The sequence below is a fragment of the Hibiscus syriacus genome, unplaced genomic scaffold, assembly GCF_006381635.1.
Source record: "Hibiscus syriacus cultivar Baekdansim isolate YM2019G1 unplaced genomic scaffold, ASM638163v2 tig00112738_pilon, whole genome shotgun sequence".
Taxonomy (NCBI): Eukaryota; Viridiplantae; Streptophyta; class Magnoliopsida; order Malvales; family Malvaceae; genus Hibiscus; species Hibiscus syriacus.
This window is the reverse complement of record NW_024063392.1, coordinates 2,805,428-2,824,684: the sequence shown is the minus strand read 5'-3', so window position 1 is coordinate 2,824,684 and position 19,257 is coordinate 2,805,428. Positions and strand designations below refer to the sequence as shown.

Here is a 19,257-nt window from a genome sequence, read left to right as displayed (position 1 = left end):
TTAACCTAATTCGAAATATTATTAAAATTGTGTACTAATTATGTAATTTACCCTAGATTACTATTTGAGACTAAAATATAAACTATTAATATTTAAGAACTAAATATATAATTTAACCTATATATATATATATATATATATATATATATATATATATAACAGTGACTAAAATAAAAATAAACAAAATATGAAAACTAAATTGGAATATGCAAAACCTGATTTCGGTGACCAAAATTGAAGAATACAAAGTTTGAAGGACCACAGGTGTAATTTACCCATTTGTAGAATTACACAAACAGTCCCTCCCCAAAATGATACCGTTCGGGGAGGGTATTTAAAGACCCTAACCGGCCCTAAAGGGCTAAAATCTCTCATTTCTTCTTTTTGGCTTCTCTCTCTTAAAGAGATATGCTCTAGCTTCTCTCTAAAAAACCTCATCGAAGGGAGATCGACCACCGACCGGCAGTCGATCATCGCCGTTCTCCGCCGTCACCAGCTACCACCCATGGTGGTCGAAAAATACCAAACAACCCTAAAATATAGATCGACTTTCCCTCGTCCCAAATCTAGCCTCATTTTTCTCTAAAAACTTTCCAATAAGCCTAGATATAAGATTTTACCTTCGGTAAAATTACGTTTCAGACAACCTTCGGGATTCGAAGAGGTAAGGCTTCCTTCGATTCTTCTTCGTTTGTTTGCTATGATGTTTGCTTGTTCTTGTTTCTCTTTCGCTCTTGTGGTGATTGTCCTTGTTGTTCTCTCTCCGTTTCCTTGCAGGATCGGGGCTATTTATAGTCCTATGAGTTCGGTTGAAATGATAACCCTACCCGATGACTCACCGGACCTACGGTGGTGACTTACCATAGACCAGTGAGTTGTGCGGCCCTCGTGGTACTTCTGGAGTCTCCGGGAGAGATCTGGTAAGGAGGTGGAGGTGTGGCAGTAGCTGGAGCGAACCATCTAGAGGCGGCGTCCGGAATAGGCCCTAGCGTATAATGAAACCCTAGAACTTCTATTGGAGCATTATGGACCCTTGGATCTCCTTTGATCATACGGTGGAGAGCTGTTGGCGGCTGGAGAAGTTGATGGAAACCCTAGCTACATTTGGGTTTCTATCGTGGGCCTGTTGGAATTGGGCCTGAACTGGGTTGTTGGGCCTGGATGATTCTGAGCTTGAACCGACTATAATTTGGGTATTCAGGCCTTGCTTTGTAATCGGGCCTTTGGGCTTTGTAAATAATAATAATATTAATAATATTATTGTCGACAGTCATTTTCGTCCAAGTGACGTATTATTATTATTATATAATATTATATAATATTATTAGTATTATTATTTACAAAGCCCGAAGGCCCGATTACAAAGCAAGGCACATAGGTCTGATTACAACCAAACCTGAGCCCGAGTTAGATGCAAGCCCAGACCCATCCAGGCCCAATTCTAGCAAGCCTACGTGATGAGGCCCAAGAACGCTAGGGTTTCATCTCTTCTCCAGCGCCGCCAGTAGCTCTCCACCACACGATCATGGATAGATCCAAGAGCCAGAAACGAACCAACAAAACCCTAGGGTGCTCATTGCAATCCTAAGGTCTATTCTGGCCACCGCCTCCATCGCTCCAACCAGGCACTGCCATGACTCCACCGCCTCTCCAGATCTGACCAGAGTACTCCATAAGGCTCTAGAAGATGAACATAGATTGCACAACGCATCAAGCTAGGGTGAGTCACCACCGTAGGTCCAGCGACTCACTGGATATTGTCATCATTACACCGATCTTCGAGGCCTATATAAGGTGTTTCTGCAAGCAACGAAAAAAGAACATAGAACAGCAAGAGGAACAAACATGAAACAGAAACGGAAAGACGCAGAGCAAATCAGAGAAATACAACAACCACAACGATCCACCACCAGCAAAGGAAAAGAGAAAAGAGTGAGAAGCTTACCCAACCGCCGAAACTTCAACATTGTCAGAACCACCTTGAAATCGAAGGTAAAATCTTCGGTATTTTTTAGATCTAGGACGATCTGAAGGTTTTTAGAGAAAGGGGAAGTTAGATTTGGGTAAAGGAGGTTTGGATCTATATTTTGGGAAGTTTTTGTATATTTTTGCCACCGTGAGTGGTGGTCGGTAATGACGGAATACGGTGGTTAACAACGGTCGGCCGTTGATCGACCTTTCTCTCGTCTAGAGAGAGATGAAAGGAGAGAAATGGGAGAGTGAAGGCTTTAGGATCAGTTTTGGGGCTTAAATACCCTCCCTCGTGTGACGCCATTTAGGGGTGGGTAAACTACAAGCGTGGTTTCCCTGGTACTATAATCTTCTATTTTAGTCCTAGAAACAGGTTTTATGCATTTTAATTCAGTCTTTTAATTTTTATTTATTTATATTTTAGTCCCACCTATATATTTATATATTTAGGGTAAAATATTATATTTAGTCCTTATATCTTTAATTATTTATATTTTAATCTTATATTAGTAATTAGGTTAAATTACATAATTAATACATAATTTTGATATTATTTCGAATTAGGTTGATTAATTTTACTATTTTATTTTTTAATCACTATTTATTAATTATAGGATTAATTATTATAGTACTTTTGTATATTAGATTAATTTTAAATCTAATTTGTATAATTTTGATATTAAATATTATAATAGAATTAATAATATTTATATTAAATATGTTTAGTATTTATCTACATTAAATTATTAGTAAATTTAAATTTAAAGAGCAAATTTATCATTAACTGCAAAGACACTAAATAATAAATACTGGATTTTGGGCGTTTTGGGGCTGTTAATCCTTCCCCCATATGTAACCGACTCCCGAACTCATTTTCCTGGTAAGCAGACCCGAGTTGTATTATTTTAATATTATTCTTAGGAATTTTATTAGAATAATATGACATTTTGGTGACCAATCTCACCAAATTAAAAGATTGGTGGTGACTATACAATTTGGTGTTTTATATGATTCATGGAGGATAAACACTTACTTTTTCGAGACTAATTACACCGTTTGGGGTGTACTATTTGCACTCTCCGTCGTCGGGCAGAGAAACGTCTCGACAGCTTGGCGACTCTGCTGGGGAGGTTTTTTTTAAAACAAATGAGAGTCCAACCACCAATTTATTAATTATTTGTCTTTGCAGTAAATAATAAATTTGTTTTGATTTTGTTTTAATTATTTTTATTATTTTACTAACTTTTGTTTTTTATGTGTACAGATTTTATTTTGGGTCATTAAAATAGAATAATAGGTTGTAAATTATTTTTATTTTATGCTTTTCCTCATCTACTGTGGACTGCATTCATGACATGAGCTAAAACCCCGCTCTTATCATGTTTAAGTGAATGAGAAACTATTCCCCCATGTGGTTTTTACCTCCGTATGGGATAGGGGTTCATTCTTTGAGCTCACACCTTATGTTCCTCGTGTGGTTTTCACCTCCATATGAACATAAGGAAGTGTGTTCCTTCGAATTGAACTTAATCCAAAAGTCTGTAATGGACTAGGACTAAGGGCTTGGCAGTCCAAGGGGACAACAACAACAAAAGATAATTCGTTGACCCTTTTACCCTAGAGCCATAACTCAGCATATAGAAAACCTAGAACACAAGTCTAGGCGGAACATAGCCCGATTAAATCTTGTAAGGTTAAGAACACAAGCAAAAGCATGTTGAGGTTTTATTTTATTTTATTTAATATTATCTTGTTTTCTGAATACATGCGAACTAGAAATCATGCGGTTAGGTTATTTTTCCATACAAAGAATGAAACTAGAAAGCATGAGGTTAGGATATGATTTTTTCTTACTAACCAGTTTTTATATATATTCTGAAAATGCATATATTAATTGTTAAATTTGCATTTGCATAAACATGACATACCCAAGGGTGTTGATTCAAGAGTGATTATCAAAATCAAAGGTTTTCATTATGGACAGAGGGTTTCATTATCAAGTAAACTGTGGAGCAGCAAAAAAATGGTATCATAAAAAAACTTTTAAAATAATGGAGGGGTATGCACATAAAAATCTTGTTAAACTGGTACTAAAAGCATTTTATGGTAAGAGCATTAATAGAAACAGTCACAAGGGAGAGAATTTTTATGAAGCTCAAGCCCGTTTTTGGAAAAATGAAAACAATAAATCAAGCACAAAGGTCGAAGCCATGCTTGATGATTTCCGAAAAGTCAGTCAAACCTTCAAAGATGTTGGACTAGGAAATGTCCCAAAAGAATGGATAGCAGGAATCATTAAATTGAAGAGTGATGCTGAGTATTGGAAAACGATACATAAGGTTCAAGCAAGGAAATTTTCGTATGACTTTCAGATACCTGAAGAAATATACAATGCATCCATCACCAATTTGGAAAAATGTCAAGCTGAAAACCAGATATTGAAGAAGGATATAGCCAACACGGAAACTTCATATCTGATCCATCAATATGAGATTAATGTTGAATTAAAATCCACTAGAGTTCAGAACCACACATTGCTAAAAATGGTGGATAAATATGGAGATCTGGTACAAGAACTTCTTAAACATAAAGGTTCTCTGATAAAAGAAAATGAGAAACATTGTCTACAACTTCAGGAAATGGAGGGTAAAATTCCAGAAAAAGATAATGACTTGAAGAAAGTTGTTGCTCAAGCAAGCAAGGTAGCCCACAAAAGGGTGGACTTAGCTGGTTTTACGACTGAACTGAAGCAGGATGACAATCTGATTCTGGAGCATAAATGGAAATTAACTTGGCTTTTTAAGGAGATAGAAAAACTAGGAGGGAAATTTATGTCTTATATGTAATGATCTTTGGATGTATTGAAAAGCATTTTTTGTGTTCAATGGAAACTGTTTTAAGATAATCACTCTTGAATTACACTCTTTCATACATGAATTTACATTCAAATTCGCAATTACATTCAAGTTATGCATAGCACGATAACATGTATCAATCATGAAAACATGGGAGGAATCAGTAAAAGATTTTGGAATCAGGAATTCTGAAAGTACATCCAAGAATCAGGGCATGTCTTAAAAAAGATTGAAAGCAATGAATGGAATATTAGCTCGAGTTGGAAAGATTGAGAAAATCCAAGAACAACTTGTAGAAATCCAATGAGAAATGCTTGAAGAAACAAGACGGTTCCAAGCTGAGTCTAAGAAATAGATGACCAAGATGAGAAGCATGATGCTTACACTATTATATGGGGAGGAAATGTTAGACGACTCGATTGAGCATGAGAAAATGAAAGCCTTGGGAATAATTCTGGATTTTAACGATGCTATAATAATTGATGACCAAGAACCTGTTAAGGAATTCATAAATCTAACCTAACTTCATGAATAAAAAAATATGTCAAAGGAAATAGAAACTGAAGTTGGTATGAAGAAGAGAAACATGGAACAAGTCATATTGAAAATGGATAAAAAAAGGCAAGAAGGAAAAGAGGATGACACATCTCATTCCAATTCCTATTTCGTATTCAGAGTTGTTACCTTTCCTCTTTGAAAGTGGTCTTGTGACACCAATCCCTCATAGTACTTATTTGCATCCAAATTGGGAAAAAATCAAGAATCCATGCAATTATCACTCTGGAGATTTTGGTCATTCTACAGAAAATTGCATAATGCTAAAATTAAAAGTCCAAGACCTTATGGTAGAAGGGTTGTTATGTTTCGAAAATGGGAAACCTAAGTTCCTCAGAAACTCAAAGCTGGTTGATAAAGAGAAATTTTCAAGTCATCATCTCTCTCAAGACGATAGTCAAAAGTCAGACATTCAAAGCAAGCATTTTCAGGAAAGCAACAGTAAAGAAACAGTTATATCAAGGGAACCTCTACCCTATTTTCCTTCAATCTCATGCAGCAAGATGTATGCCAAATTACATGAAGCCCATCTTATTGTCTCATGTTTGGCTAAACCTTTGGCACCTCCTTACCCAAGATGGTATAATAAAAAGGTCTTTTGTGAGTATCATGATGGAATCTGAGGACAGTCCATCGAAAATTATGGCAACTTCAAACGACAAGTTCAAGATCTTGTGACTCATGGAATTATAGAAATGGATGCCAACAGTCAATCTATTTTGATCAAACATTTGGGAGTCAACCTAAAAATGAAGTTGATAGTGTCAAAACAAATGGAGGACAAGGCAAAGCTAAGGAATATGAAGTATGTATGGCAGATTTAACTCTCGATACTTCTCTCAAGCTAAAAAATGATGCAAAAATGAGAAATGAAAAAGCAAAAGGAAAGGTAATTCGAGACTGGCCTACAGGTTTAAAAGAAATGAGATGGATACAACCTTGGAGACACCTATGTCAAGCTTTCTGAAATCAAGGGAAACAGGGGGCAATTTAAAAAATGCTACTCCAATCACAGTTGTAAGAAATATTTAGAACCAAGACTCAAGCGTCGTCACCAAAAAAATTGGTTCTGAAATTCAAACTGAGCCCAATTACCAGTCTGAGAAGATGATGATAAGATTGGATCAAGAGATAGCTCAGGATAAAACTAAGATTTTTGTACAAAAAAGTTCATCTAAAGAAGCTACCCAAGAAATGATCAAGAAATGGGGTACATATATAGACATAGATCCTGGTCTGATTATACACCTAACATCTAAGGAATAATGGGGCAGTGGAAGTTGTTATCTACCACTATTGTACATTTCATTTTGTAGCATCTTGTTTGAATATGTTTTTGTTCTTTTCTCCGCCCTTTTTGTGATAAAAATGTGTTACTTTTATGGTTATGAGCATTGAATCAATTTTACAATCTTGAAGTTCTTTGAATATCATTAGATTAAAAGCTCTTTATAATAAGAGTTATACATCTTTGAAAAAAGTATCAAGATTGAAAACCAAGAAAAAAAAGGGACCCTGGCCTTACCTCAGAAGAAATGCATCCCCCAAATACTACATTTCCGCAAAAATGAGAGAGCCTTCTCCAATGTAAGGAATTAGAAAAAATGCTTGGTATTGATATTTAGAAGTATACAACGTGGGAATCTTTTGTAACATTACAAAGCTGGCTAGATTACTTTTCTATTGATGAGATTCAACGATGAAACTTTGACAAATCTAGTCTAAAGTCAGCCGCTGGTGAATTGAAATTTGGTAATGAGATTTTCTGAATTTCACCTAACACATAGACTATCACAGGTTCTCTGTAAAAAGTAAGAGTCATATATGCAATAAAGCTATCCCTCTAGAGCAATTGGTTAATAGCTCTGGCTTTATGGATAAGTTTCAATTAGCCCAATGAAGGCTAATGTCAATAAAGTTGAATTCAGCTAGCCAAAATCGCAAAAGAAGAAGTTGTAAAAAAATCGAATAAAAACATGTTATAGTCTAATTAACACATGTGCACACAGAAATCTCATTATTAGATTGATGTTTTCACACTGCTTTGGCTAGAATCAAGGATTTTAGAGAATTGAAATGGAGGTATTCTAGAAGGTCTAGTAACTGTTATATTAGATCGTGTAATTTTGTATGCATCCGGTTAAAGATACCAAGTCAAGAAAGTGAGGCATGTGACAATGTTCACAAAAGAGTGAGAAAGGAGTGACATCTTCACTAAGATGTAACCATAGAAAATAGGGAAGCCAACCTAAACTAACCTCTCAATCTTGATACTTGTCAAAGAACTATAACTTTGAAATAGTAAAAGTTATTGATTCTTTTTATATTCGTTCAGTTCATGCTTATGATTTGATTCTATTGTGAACCTGTAAGGTGCAGTATTTTACAAAATTCTTTCATTCTTTGATAAAAAAGGAGGAAGAGCATTTTTTAAACAGGGTAGTTTCAAATGAGAAAGGATCATGAAGCAAGTTGATGTCTATTCTACGCCTATTGGGAAAAAGAATGAGCAAGGCCAGAATGATGAAGTATTTCACATTCTTGAAAGCAAGTGGCCCGAGAGATCAGAAAGTCTAGAGAATGGGACTTATAACATTCCTTTATGACAATCTGTCAAGAAGATGATGATTACCTCATTCAGAAGAGGCACATATCTCGAACATTTTTTAATTGGTCACTTCTTAAGTTTGTGATGACATGAAGAGAATCCCTCAAGTCACATTATTGTTTATTGACATTGGAATGAGAGCATTCAAGATCAATAGATTTGGCACGAATCAGCCCATGAGTACCTACAAGGGGGCATTATCAAAATTAGACCTCATGAGAAGAATGAATGAACATTAAGAGTGAACCTTACAACTTAGAATGCTGGGAAATTTTGAAGGCTCACATCAGCTTGAAATAATGTTAGGGCATTTTTAATGCTGGGGCACGGTGAAAGCTCATTTCAGACAAAAATGATTCAATTGGGTATTTCGAACGATCACATCAGTAACATTTGTATTAGAAAAAGGTTGGGGCATGCTGAAGACCATTGTCATCTTATGGAAATGTATTTGATTTGAACAAATTCTTTCCCCGAAACAAAAAGGTATGAAGAATGAAAATGGTGAAACACTGACAGTAGAGTTGACTATACATCACTATTTTGTCCATTATCTCCATAGGAGTCACAGGAAATGATGAATATGTTGTCAAATGTTCCTTGATAGGATCCCACTTACTGAAGTATCATTGTGATATCATACAAAAGCTTCCGAACATCGTACAAAGAGTTCTCTAGTTGAGAAATCTACGTAAAAACCACATGAAATGATGAATGTGTTGTCAAATGTTTTATGAACCAGTAATTACGGTGTTGAACCAATGTTACGACCATCAATTGACACAAGATAAAGTTTTTCTTCACACTCCAAGAGTTAGAAATGAGAAATGCGGAAGATTTCTCTCCACGAAGAAACGTTGGAACTTTAACAACAAGAAACTAGTGGAACCAACTAAGATTGAATTATGGGTTGTTGTTAAGCATCTAGACATGATATGGTTTGAAAAAGAACCTTGTTCGAGATTTGATTAGATATGGAGACATTAAAGAAATTAGGATAAATCTTTTTATGAAAGAGATATGATTAGATGTGGAGACATGAAAGGAATTATGATAAATCCTTTTATAAAAGAGATATGATTAGATGTGGAGACATGAAACGAATTATGATAAATCCTTTCTTGTGATGTGTTTCAAGAGTCAAGTCAGAACAAACGTGGCTGATATCTTGATTAAATCTCTTTTGACTTTGGCATAGTTATGTCTACATTTTGTAAGGATGATAGATTATATTTTCAAAGATGAAAGCTTTATCAGATTTCTACACAAGTTCAGGTAAGGACAGCTAGTGTTATCAAGACAGTGGGGCAACAAGGTTATTATTCTGAGTATGACAAGAATCTCATAAGTGAAACAGTTCTTCTAAAGGCAAAAGAAGACACCAATATATAAGTTGATCAGATAATTCTTCAGAAATGCCAGTTTTATAGCATAAGTTGCTATACTGTTTGAAGACAGCCCTGAAAAATGGAAGAATATCACTTTAAAGTCATACGAAGATTGATACATTCATGAATTCATAGAAACATCATTTTCATTCATCATGCATTATATTGATACATTTGATTGCATTTACAAGAAGATGCAGGGACAAAATACCTTACGAGTATAAGGTAGAATCCAAATCACAAGAGTTATGTTTGGAGATGCAAACATCTGAAGAATAGATGAACATAATCCATAGAAGAAGCATTATTTTTTGAGGCATGCTCAAACCAACAAGTTATCTTGAAAAATGAGAAAACGACTTTCAACGTTTATCATTCAATCTTTGCCAAAAATGAAATTTTTGAATTTTTTTCAAGAAAAAAGAAAAATCAAAATTCGCTCTCTACAGAAGAGTAGTGGAACGGATTTTTCAGCAAAGTATGAGAACTTCACGGAAGAGTAGTGAAGTAATCCAAGTTTGAGACTGAACTTCACCGAAGAGTAGTGAAACAAATTATATTCAAGTCATTCCAGATCAATCTTCACGGAAGAATAGTGAAGTAGTTTGATTTCGAGTCAGTCTTCACAAAAGAGTATTGAAGCAAGAGCAAAAGCAAGATCAAAATTCACTCTCCACGGAATAGTAGTGGAACGGATTTTTCAGCAAAGTATGAAATCTTCACGGAAGAGTAGTGAAGTAATCCAATTGTGAGTCTGATCTTCACGGAAGAGTAGTGAAGGTAGATTCTTAATCATTCAGTTTTCACGGAAGAGTAGTGAAACAGATTATGTTCTCGTCATGAAAATTCAACCTTCACGGAAGTGTAGTGAAGCAATTTATTTGCAAAGTCAATACTCAGCCTTCACGAAAGAGTAGTGAAGCAAGAGCATGATCAGATCAAAATTTGATTTCCACGAAAGAGTAGTGGAACGAATTTCCCAGCAAAGCAAGAAGTTCACTAGACGAAAAATTGTCTTTTTATCTTTGCTTTATTCTTGTTTACACAAAAATAAGCAAAAAGGGGCAGCTGTCGACAGTCGTTTTCGTCAGTTACGTATTATTATTATATAATATTATATAATATTATTAATATTATTATTTACAAAGCCTGAAGGCCCGGTTATAAAGCAAGGCACATAGGCCTGATTACAACCAAACCCGAGCCTGAGTCAGATGCAAGCTCAGACCCATCCAGGTCCAATTCCAGCAAGCCCACGTGAGGAGGCCCAAGCACACTAGGGTTTTATCTCTTCTCCAGCACCGCCAGCAGCTCTCCACCACACGATCATGGAAAGATCAAAGGGCCAGAAACGAATCAGTAAAACCCTAGGGTGCTCATTGTAACCCTAAGGTCTATTGCGGCCATCACCTCCATCGCTCCAACCAGGCGCTGCCACGACTCCACCGCCTCTCTAGATCTCTCCATAGCACTCCAGAAGGCTCTAGAAAATGAACACAGACCGCACAACGTATCAAGCTTGGTGACTCACCGGATCTTGTCATCATTACACCGATCTTCGAGGCCTGTTGATAACTCTGTAAAAAGACTACTTTTAAGGCCTTTTTTGACTTAAGTTATTGTTTGTTTAAGGGTACATATAAGTCATTTTAGATGTATGTAGCTGCATGTAATTGCATTTGTGGTGGTTGTGTTATTTTATTTTATTAAGGTGCTATATGAGGAGGAAGGTGTGGTTTTTAGTGATGTGCAGGAAACAACAAGCAAAATAGGCGAGCTGGGAAGTAATGTCGCGGCATCACACGCTGAAGAAGATTGAAATGCTTCGGCATTTCTGGCGCAGAAAATGACAAAAATATACAGCTGTACGTGGACAGCTGGCTCTGTACGTGAAATGATGGTTGTAACAACCTGCTAGGGGACCACCGACACCTGGAGGATAAGGTTCATGCACAACATGTGATTCTAGGGGTATGAGGGGTATTTTTCACCCAACAATATCCCAACAACATCATCATTACCCCTAGATATTTTTATTATATATATTACACCTCACAAGAGAGAGAGAGAGTGGAAGAAAGGAGACGCATATTGTAGCAGAAAAATCATATTTTTATTTTCCGTTTTCCTTTCTTCTTCCTTGGGTTTTCCTCCATTGATAAAGCTTCAAGGAGTGGCGAGCTAGGCGCCGAGAGGAGCTAGCGAGCTAAGGCGGTTCGTGGTGGTCGAGGAGACCTCCGGTGGCGCGCGTCGAAGGCTCTTTCTCACTTCCCTTTGCTGTTATTTTATTTATTTTATTTGTGGGTTGTTGGAACGAATATTTTGTGGATTTTTCTATGGATATTTCGAACCCCACTATGAACTAACTTATTTGGTGGTGTTGGTTTAATGGATGTTTTTAACTTTATTTTAATGGTATATTTAAGTTTATTTTGGTTCTTTATTTGCTTTGTTTATGAATGCTTCACCATCTAGGCTTGTAAAAGGCATGGAAATGTCCATTTCTTAGATGAAGGTTAGGTGTTCGGAAGAATCCTAAGCTAAAAATACTTGTAAGTATTCAGAAGAAACGCAAGGCAAGATCCTCATAAGCAATGGGTTATAGTATTTTCAAGGGGCTTTGAACCGGCCTAGGAATATTATAACCTAATCCCTTAGATCTCGGAAGAGACTAGGATAGGATTTCAACGACTAAAAAGGGTGTCTTTATCAATAGGGTAGGCTGTCCAACATCGTTGAGTGAGAGCAGATGCCTTGGCATGCTATTATGTTAGGTTCATGTGAGAACATTTTAGGAAAGCCCTGTCGAGTAAATAAAGACCAGATAGCTTAAATCTGCCTGAGAGATAAGTTTATCATTCTTAGATCAATCCCTACCATTCATTCCATTGAAAGCTTGTCACGTGAGGATTATCTTCTTTTCATTTTATTTATCTTTTATTTACTGTTTTTACCATTTTTTATTGTCTTGACATTTCATCATTTTCAACACTAAACATCTATTCTTGCCACTGCATTTCCATTTGCTACACCATCACACCATCAATCCACATTCACCAGCATACACATATCCATTGTCGTGACATTTGTATATATCAAGACTAACTATACTTAGATAGAATAGTGCATAAACTTTACTCAATATCCTTCCAATCCCTGTGGAGACGATACTCACTCATCACTTTATTACTTGAGCTATTGTGTATACTTGCACATTATTTGCGTATATTTTATAGTACTCACAACACGCGAACACCTATATAAGGCGTTCCTACAAGCAATGAAAAAAGAACACACAACAGCGAGAGGAACAAACAAGAAACAGAAATAGAGAGACGCAGAGCAAATCGGAGAAATACAACAACCACAATGATCCACCACCAGCAAAGGAAAAGAGAAAAGAGTGAGAAGCTTACCCAACCGCCGAAGCTTCAACATCGTCAGAACCACCGTGAAATCGAAGGTAAAACCTTCGGTATTTTTTAGATCTAGGACGATCTGAAGGTTTTTAGAGAAAGGGGAAGTTAGATTTGGGTAAAGGAGGTTTGGATCTATATTTTGGGAAGTTTTTGTATTTTCTGGCCACCGTGAGTAATGGCCGACAATGACGGAATACGGTGGTTAACGGCGGGTGGTCGGTGACTGACCTTCCTCCGGTGAAGAAATCTAGAGAGAACATAGAGGTTCTCTCGTCTAGAGAGAGAGATGAAAGAAGAGAAATGGGAGAGTGAAGGCCTTAGGGCCGGTTTTGGTACTTGAATACCCTTCCTCGTGTGACGTCGTTTAAGAGGAGGGTAAACTACAAGCGTGGTCCCCCTGGTACTGTAATCTTCTATTTTGGTCCCGAAAACAGGTTTTATGCATTTTAATTCAGTCTTTTAATTTTTATTTATTTATATTTTAGTCTCGCTTATATATTTATATATTTATGGTAAATTATTATATTTAGTCCTTATATATTTAATTATTTATATTTCAATCTTATATTAGTAATTAGGTTAAATTACATAATTAATACATAATTTTGATATTATTTCGAATTAGGTTGATTAATTTTACTATTTTATTTTTTAATCACTATTTATTAATTATAGGATTAATTATTATAGTACTTTTGTATATTAGATTAATTTTAAATCTAATCTGTATAATTTTGATATTAAATATTATAATAGAATTAGTAATATTTATATTAAATATGTTCAGTAATTATCTACATTAAATTATTAGTAAATTTAAATTTAAAGAGAAAATTTATCATTTACTGCAAAGACACTAATTAATAAATACCGATACTAATTTTGGGCATTTTGGGGTGTTAATCCTTCTCCATACGTAACCGACTCCCGAACTCATTTTTCTGGTAAGCAGACCCGACTTGTATTATTTTAATATTATTTTTAGGAATTTTATTAAAATAATATGATATTTTAGTGACCAATCTCACCTAATTAAAATATTGGTGACGACTCTACAATTTGGTGTTTTATCGAAGAGTCTCAAGTACAATATTTTGAAGATATTTTAGCTTTGGAACATCTGATTCATCGATCAGATTTTCTTCCCCTATTTCACTGTCTATTTCAGCCTTAGCCCTCCTCAATACATGTGGGTGGTTTTGCAAATTGGACATTGCCCATTCTAAGGTCACTGCTGATGTAATTGACATCGTGATATACAGAATCCTATCCATGTTAACATGGTTTTAGCATATTGAAAAGATGGAACTAGAAGAGAGAATATCCCAACTAGCCAACACGAGCCCTTTGATGATTTCATCGGTATAGTAATGAGGATCTGGGGTGTTTATTCGGTTAAAACGGTAGCCGGTCGAACCGAATTACCATTAACCGAACTTTTTTTTCCTTTAACCATTAATTGAATCAAACTTTTTTTTTTGAAAATATTAATAGAACCGAAAAAATTTCGGTTAATTCGATTAATTTTCGAATTAACCGAATTTTTTTAAAATTTTCTAATTTATATAAAAATTGAATATTTTTTAATTCAAAAAAACAATTTACAATTAATTTAAATAATATATAATTATAAAATAAAAAAAATTATATGAATTTTTTAATTAATTAATATTGATTTATTTTTAAAAATTATTGGATCTTAAATTATTAATTGGGTTTTAAATGGTTTGGACTGAGCTCATATGTTATATATAATATATTTAAAATTTAAAATTTAATTTCGGTTAATTTGGTTAATTAACTGATTTCGAATCGAATTAATCGTTAACCGAATTATAAAAATTTATTAACCGTTTTTCGACCGAACTAATTCAGTGACCGATCGAATTAACGGAACTAATTCGGTTCGATCGATTAATTCGGTTAAAACCGAAAAATAACCCCCCTAAAGATCAGATTGTTTCAATTTAAGAAGGTGATGGATCGTACTGTTATTGTTATTATTATTATTACCCAGCTTCTTACATCGGTGCTCATCTATCAACTCTTGCATCAATCCGTCAATTTTTTCCGTAAGCTTCTTCACCTTCTTCTCATATCCTCCAAACCAATTTAACACAGGCAAGAAATCTGCAGGATTTGCCGATCCGCCATAGTTAAGCGCCTGTGCTATAAGCTCCGTAAACTCGCTCCCTTTATCGTCATCCATCACTTCATCTCCGTAGTACATCTTCCCTGCAACCATCCTCATTATGTTATTGAACGTCAAGTCGCGAAAGATGGAGTTGAGGTCTACTCTTGCAAACCCTCGACGCGAGTCACGCGACAATTTCACCAACATCCGCCTGACCTCATCTTCCCGAACGCTCGCAAAGGCATTGAGACGCCTAGCCGAGAAGATTTCAATGGCGCCAATACGACGGAAGTTGTGCCAATGATCACCGTAGGATGAGGTTGTAACTGTGGTGTAGTTGTAGCCGGTGTACTTCCCCATGATCAACTTGGGACGATTAGCCAAAAGTACATCGTTCTTAGTGAAGCATTACTCCGCCGCGGTGGAAGATGAAACCACCACCACAAGCCGATAGCCGAGGCGAAGGGAGAAGATTGGACCATATTTTTTAGAAAGAGAGTGGTAGAAACGGTGGACGAGAGGTTTGAGGAGGTGGAGGTGTCCGAGTATGGGGAGTGAAGGTGGAGATGGAAGGAAGTTTTTGCGGTGTTTCTTGGATTGAAACACCAAGTTTAAACAAAGGAGAAGGAAGACGAGGGAAAGAGATGAGTAAAGAATTGTTGGTTCTCCATTTGAGTTGAGCGTTGATCAATTTCGGCGACAGTTGTTTTATAGATAGAAGAGAATTGAGTGTTATCCAGAAAATGATGCCAAGAATGTTTAAATGGATGAAGTTTTGGTGGTAAGTTTTATTTTGGGAAGTTCTAGTGGGACACTTTTAATATACAACTAAAAAAATATTATTGATTTTATTATTATTTAAATAATAAAATCAGTAAAAATTTATCTAAAACATTATTATTTCTACCTAAAACATTAATATTTTTTAACATTTCCAGTAAAGTGCCTAACAATAACAAAATCGATAAAAATAATAATATTTTTAGTAATTTTTTATCGGTTTTATTATTTAAATAATAATAAAACCGATAACATCTTTTTTAATCGTTTATTAAGCGTGATCATTTTCTGTTTTCTTTACATTATCTTAAAGAATTATATCTTATTATTATTATTTTGAAAATTATATCTTATTCTGATAAAGCACATGGGGGCTTCCAGTAGGAGATAGCTCACGGTTTTGCGTCTTCGGTAGCATAATGCCAAATTTTACCCTGAAAGAGAGAGACAAGTAAGTGAGATTTGTCGTATGTGTCCGTTCAGTCCCCCCCCCCAAAAAACCTTGTAGCATGCATGTGGATTGCTAGACGTCAGTGCATATGTTATACTCTTCTAATTACTATAATTTCACCTTAATGGTTTAGAAAAAATAAATTAATTTAAAATAAATTATATCGATGATCACTTGTTCAAAAATACTTGATTAGAATGATCTGGTCCGCCGATCCGTTGACTTAATCTAAAATTACCGGCTATTCATAGTAAAAATACTTGGATTTTTGGGTTAGGTACCCGATCCATTCTTTTTAACAGGTTTTCGAGTCAGACTCGAGTGATAAAATAATGCTTAACATACATGTCGACCCGATATCCGATTTCTTATATATATTTTTAATTTTATTTTATATTAAATTTTTTATTCTTAATTCTAAAATTATTTCAACATAACATTCTAAATTCTTAATTTCTTAAAGTATTTCACCACAACATTCTAAATTATTAATTTCTTAAGCTATTTCACCCTAACAATCTAAATTATTTCTTTTAACTTTAAAATATTTTAAATATAATTATATTTATTTAATTTTATATTTAATAACTTTTATTTTTTAATTATGTAATTTAAATGTTTAAATTTTATGAGTGAATTATGCAATATAAACTTTTAAGTATTAAATTTTAGATCTTTTCTATGTAATTTTTTCTTAAAAATAATATAATTTAAAGGAAAAATAAAATATAAATATAAATCAAATAACGTGGGCCAAAAATACGGGTACCCGAATTTTATGAGTACTCGACTTACGGTTACTCAAACTTAACGGGCTAAAGTATGGGCCGATATTTTAGTACCCGAATATCCCGGGTATTTGGTGTTTCGAATACCCAAAAATACGGATACCCAAATTTAAACACCTTTAATAACCACTTAATTATATTTTATTTCACTTAAACTACTAAACAAATTATGCGCCTTAAACACTAAATCAATCTCAAAATTTGTGTAATATATATATATATATATAGTATGTCTTAAAAAAATGGAAAGGAAAATGAAAATGAACATTTGTGTGATGAATAAACAATAATATATGTATTTATACAATAGTTAATGTCAGGAAAAAAAATGGAAATGAAGACACTTGAATTTAGGCCAAATAAAGAACTTTGAGAGCACTAAACCATTGAAACCTCTAACCCATTACCAACGACCCGTCGTGCCATTCTTGCGGTGCAGGTCATGAAAGCATCTTGCATATACTGCCCAATACTGCCTGGAACCTATGGCTTCAGGTACACTCCACACACACTAGCTTTTTTGTCATGAATCTACCAGATTGGTTGCTTTACAGCCTCAGTCAGCATGATGAACTGCTGGCAAACGCACCCCTCCCCCCCGCTGGCCCTTCCTTTTCGCAACCCTGATTTGGAAAAACTGGAATGATCATGCGCTCATTTTCGTCGGGTTTTCAATCATTTACTTTTAAACTATTTGCTTTTACTTATTTACTTTTAACTTCGATTATTTGCTTTTAATTTTCAATTATTTGATTTTAAAGTTAGAGTTAATTAATAGATGTTTATAATAAATAAATTAAGTTTTATATTAATGGTATACATATATTAAATAAATAATTAATCTAATGTTTTTATTTATTTTATTTTACATACCCAAAATTCATTTCAAGTGAACCCATGTAATTACAAAGTGACCCACCCTAGTTACACAAGAATAAGTAGCCCAATCGAAGCAATTCAACAAATAAGACCCATTCAAGTTATCCAGCAGCCAACATGTGAAAGCCCGTGTCAAAACTCAAAGTAATTAGGAATTCAAATTCATCTTTAGCGCCGCCAAATCAGGAACCGTTAGATCTAAAGGATCTAGCGGTGTAGGATCATCAGAGATAGGGTTTAGACGTAACCCTAAAAAAGTGTTTGATTTAGGTAATCTGAGTTTACCCCGAGAATGTAATCTCATTTCCGTTTGTTGACCAATATTCTCAGCTCTCGATAATCTTTTATTACTAATAATAATATTTTGAGATATATTACTAGGAATATAATTATCTTATTTTTTTAAATATTGTTGAATTATCGACATTTTAAACTAAAATACCCTTAAAAAAATTCTTTTAGAAATATTATTTTTATATCGTTAAATAAAAAAATTATACGAATATTAAATTACAAATTTATCCTTAAATTATTTTAGATTTTAAAAAATATTCATAATTAAAATTTTATATAAAATTCAGATATTAAAATAAAATTTTACTACTTCATTAAATCTATTTATCTTTTTAATTTTATAAAAAAATTATATAAATTTTATTAATTTAAAATTTTTAAAAATATATATATAAATTAATTATAATAAAATTCAACTTGTTAAAAAATAAATATATAATTAAAATAATTTGATAAAATATATATATTTAAATAATTTTTTATTCTTTTAACCAATCATATTAATCTTATATTCTTGTTAAACCAACCAAACACAAAATAAATCATTTTCAATAATCTTATTCCAACAAATAATTTCAATCTCACTAGTAATCTATATTTCGTAAAGCAAAAGCAACCTATCATCCAGCGTCGCTCATCTGAACTACTGGATCAGAACCAATTTAATGGTTCAGATCAAAGGGAACAAATAAGGTTTTTTTCCCCATAACCCTAAGCTTCATCCAGTGCCGCCTCTCACGAGAACCCTTCGATCTGACCTATCCAACCAACGATCCAGGGTCTCAGCCCTAATTCTCTTCAAGCTACCAGCCGTCGCTGCCATTCGAAGCTCTAGAAGATTCAAGCAGCCACTTCGAATCCCATCATTTTTCACGTCACTAGTGTCGTGGTTCCCATTTGATCGTCAGTAGGCTTCCAAAAGACCAGTAAGCAAGATTGATCCTCACGTGAAGACAAAACAGAAGGAAATATATATATTTTCGTTTGTTTTTACCCATTTATCTTCTGTAAAAAAAGGATATAAAACCTAAAATCAAAATCTTGTAAAAGCCCTAGCAGTAACAGAGTAATCAAAGAATTTCTTTCAAAGGTATTCTGATATTGATTTCGATTTAAATTTTCTTTTGAGTGGATG

General features: G+C 34.4%; 1 protein-coding gene across 1 annotated transcript; it reads right to left on the bottom strand.

Annotated features, from left to right (window-relative positions):
• Positions 1-14,741: 14,741 nt before the first annotated feature.
• LOC120182909 (cytochrome P450 81D11-like) lies at positions 14,742-15,572 on the bottom strand. The gene has a single exon (XM_039187739.1). It carries the CDS (start codon positions 15,288-15,290, stop codon positions 14,742-14,744), a length of 549 nt encoding a protein of 182 aa, XP_039043670.1. The 5' UTR covers positions 15,291-15,572.
• Between the last annotated feature and the right edge of the window lie 3,685 nt (positions 15,573-19,257).

What these genes read in the sequence shown, in the direction of transcription:
- LOC120182909 (XM_039187739.1), bottom strand. Translation starts at nt 15,290, where the DNA reads ATGGGGAAGTACACCGGCTACAACTACACCACAGTTACAACCTCATCC.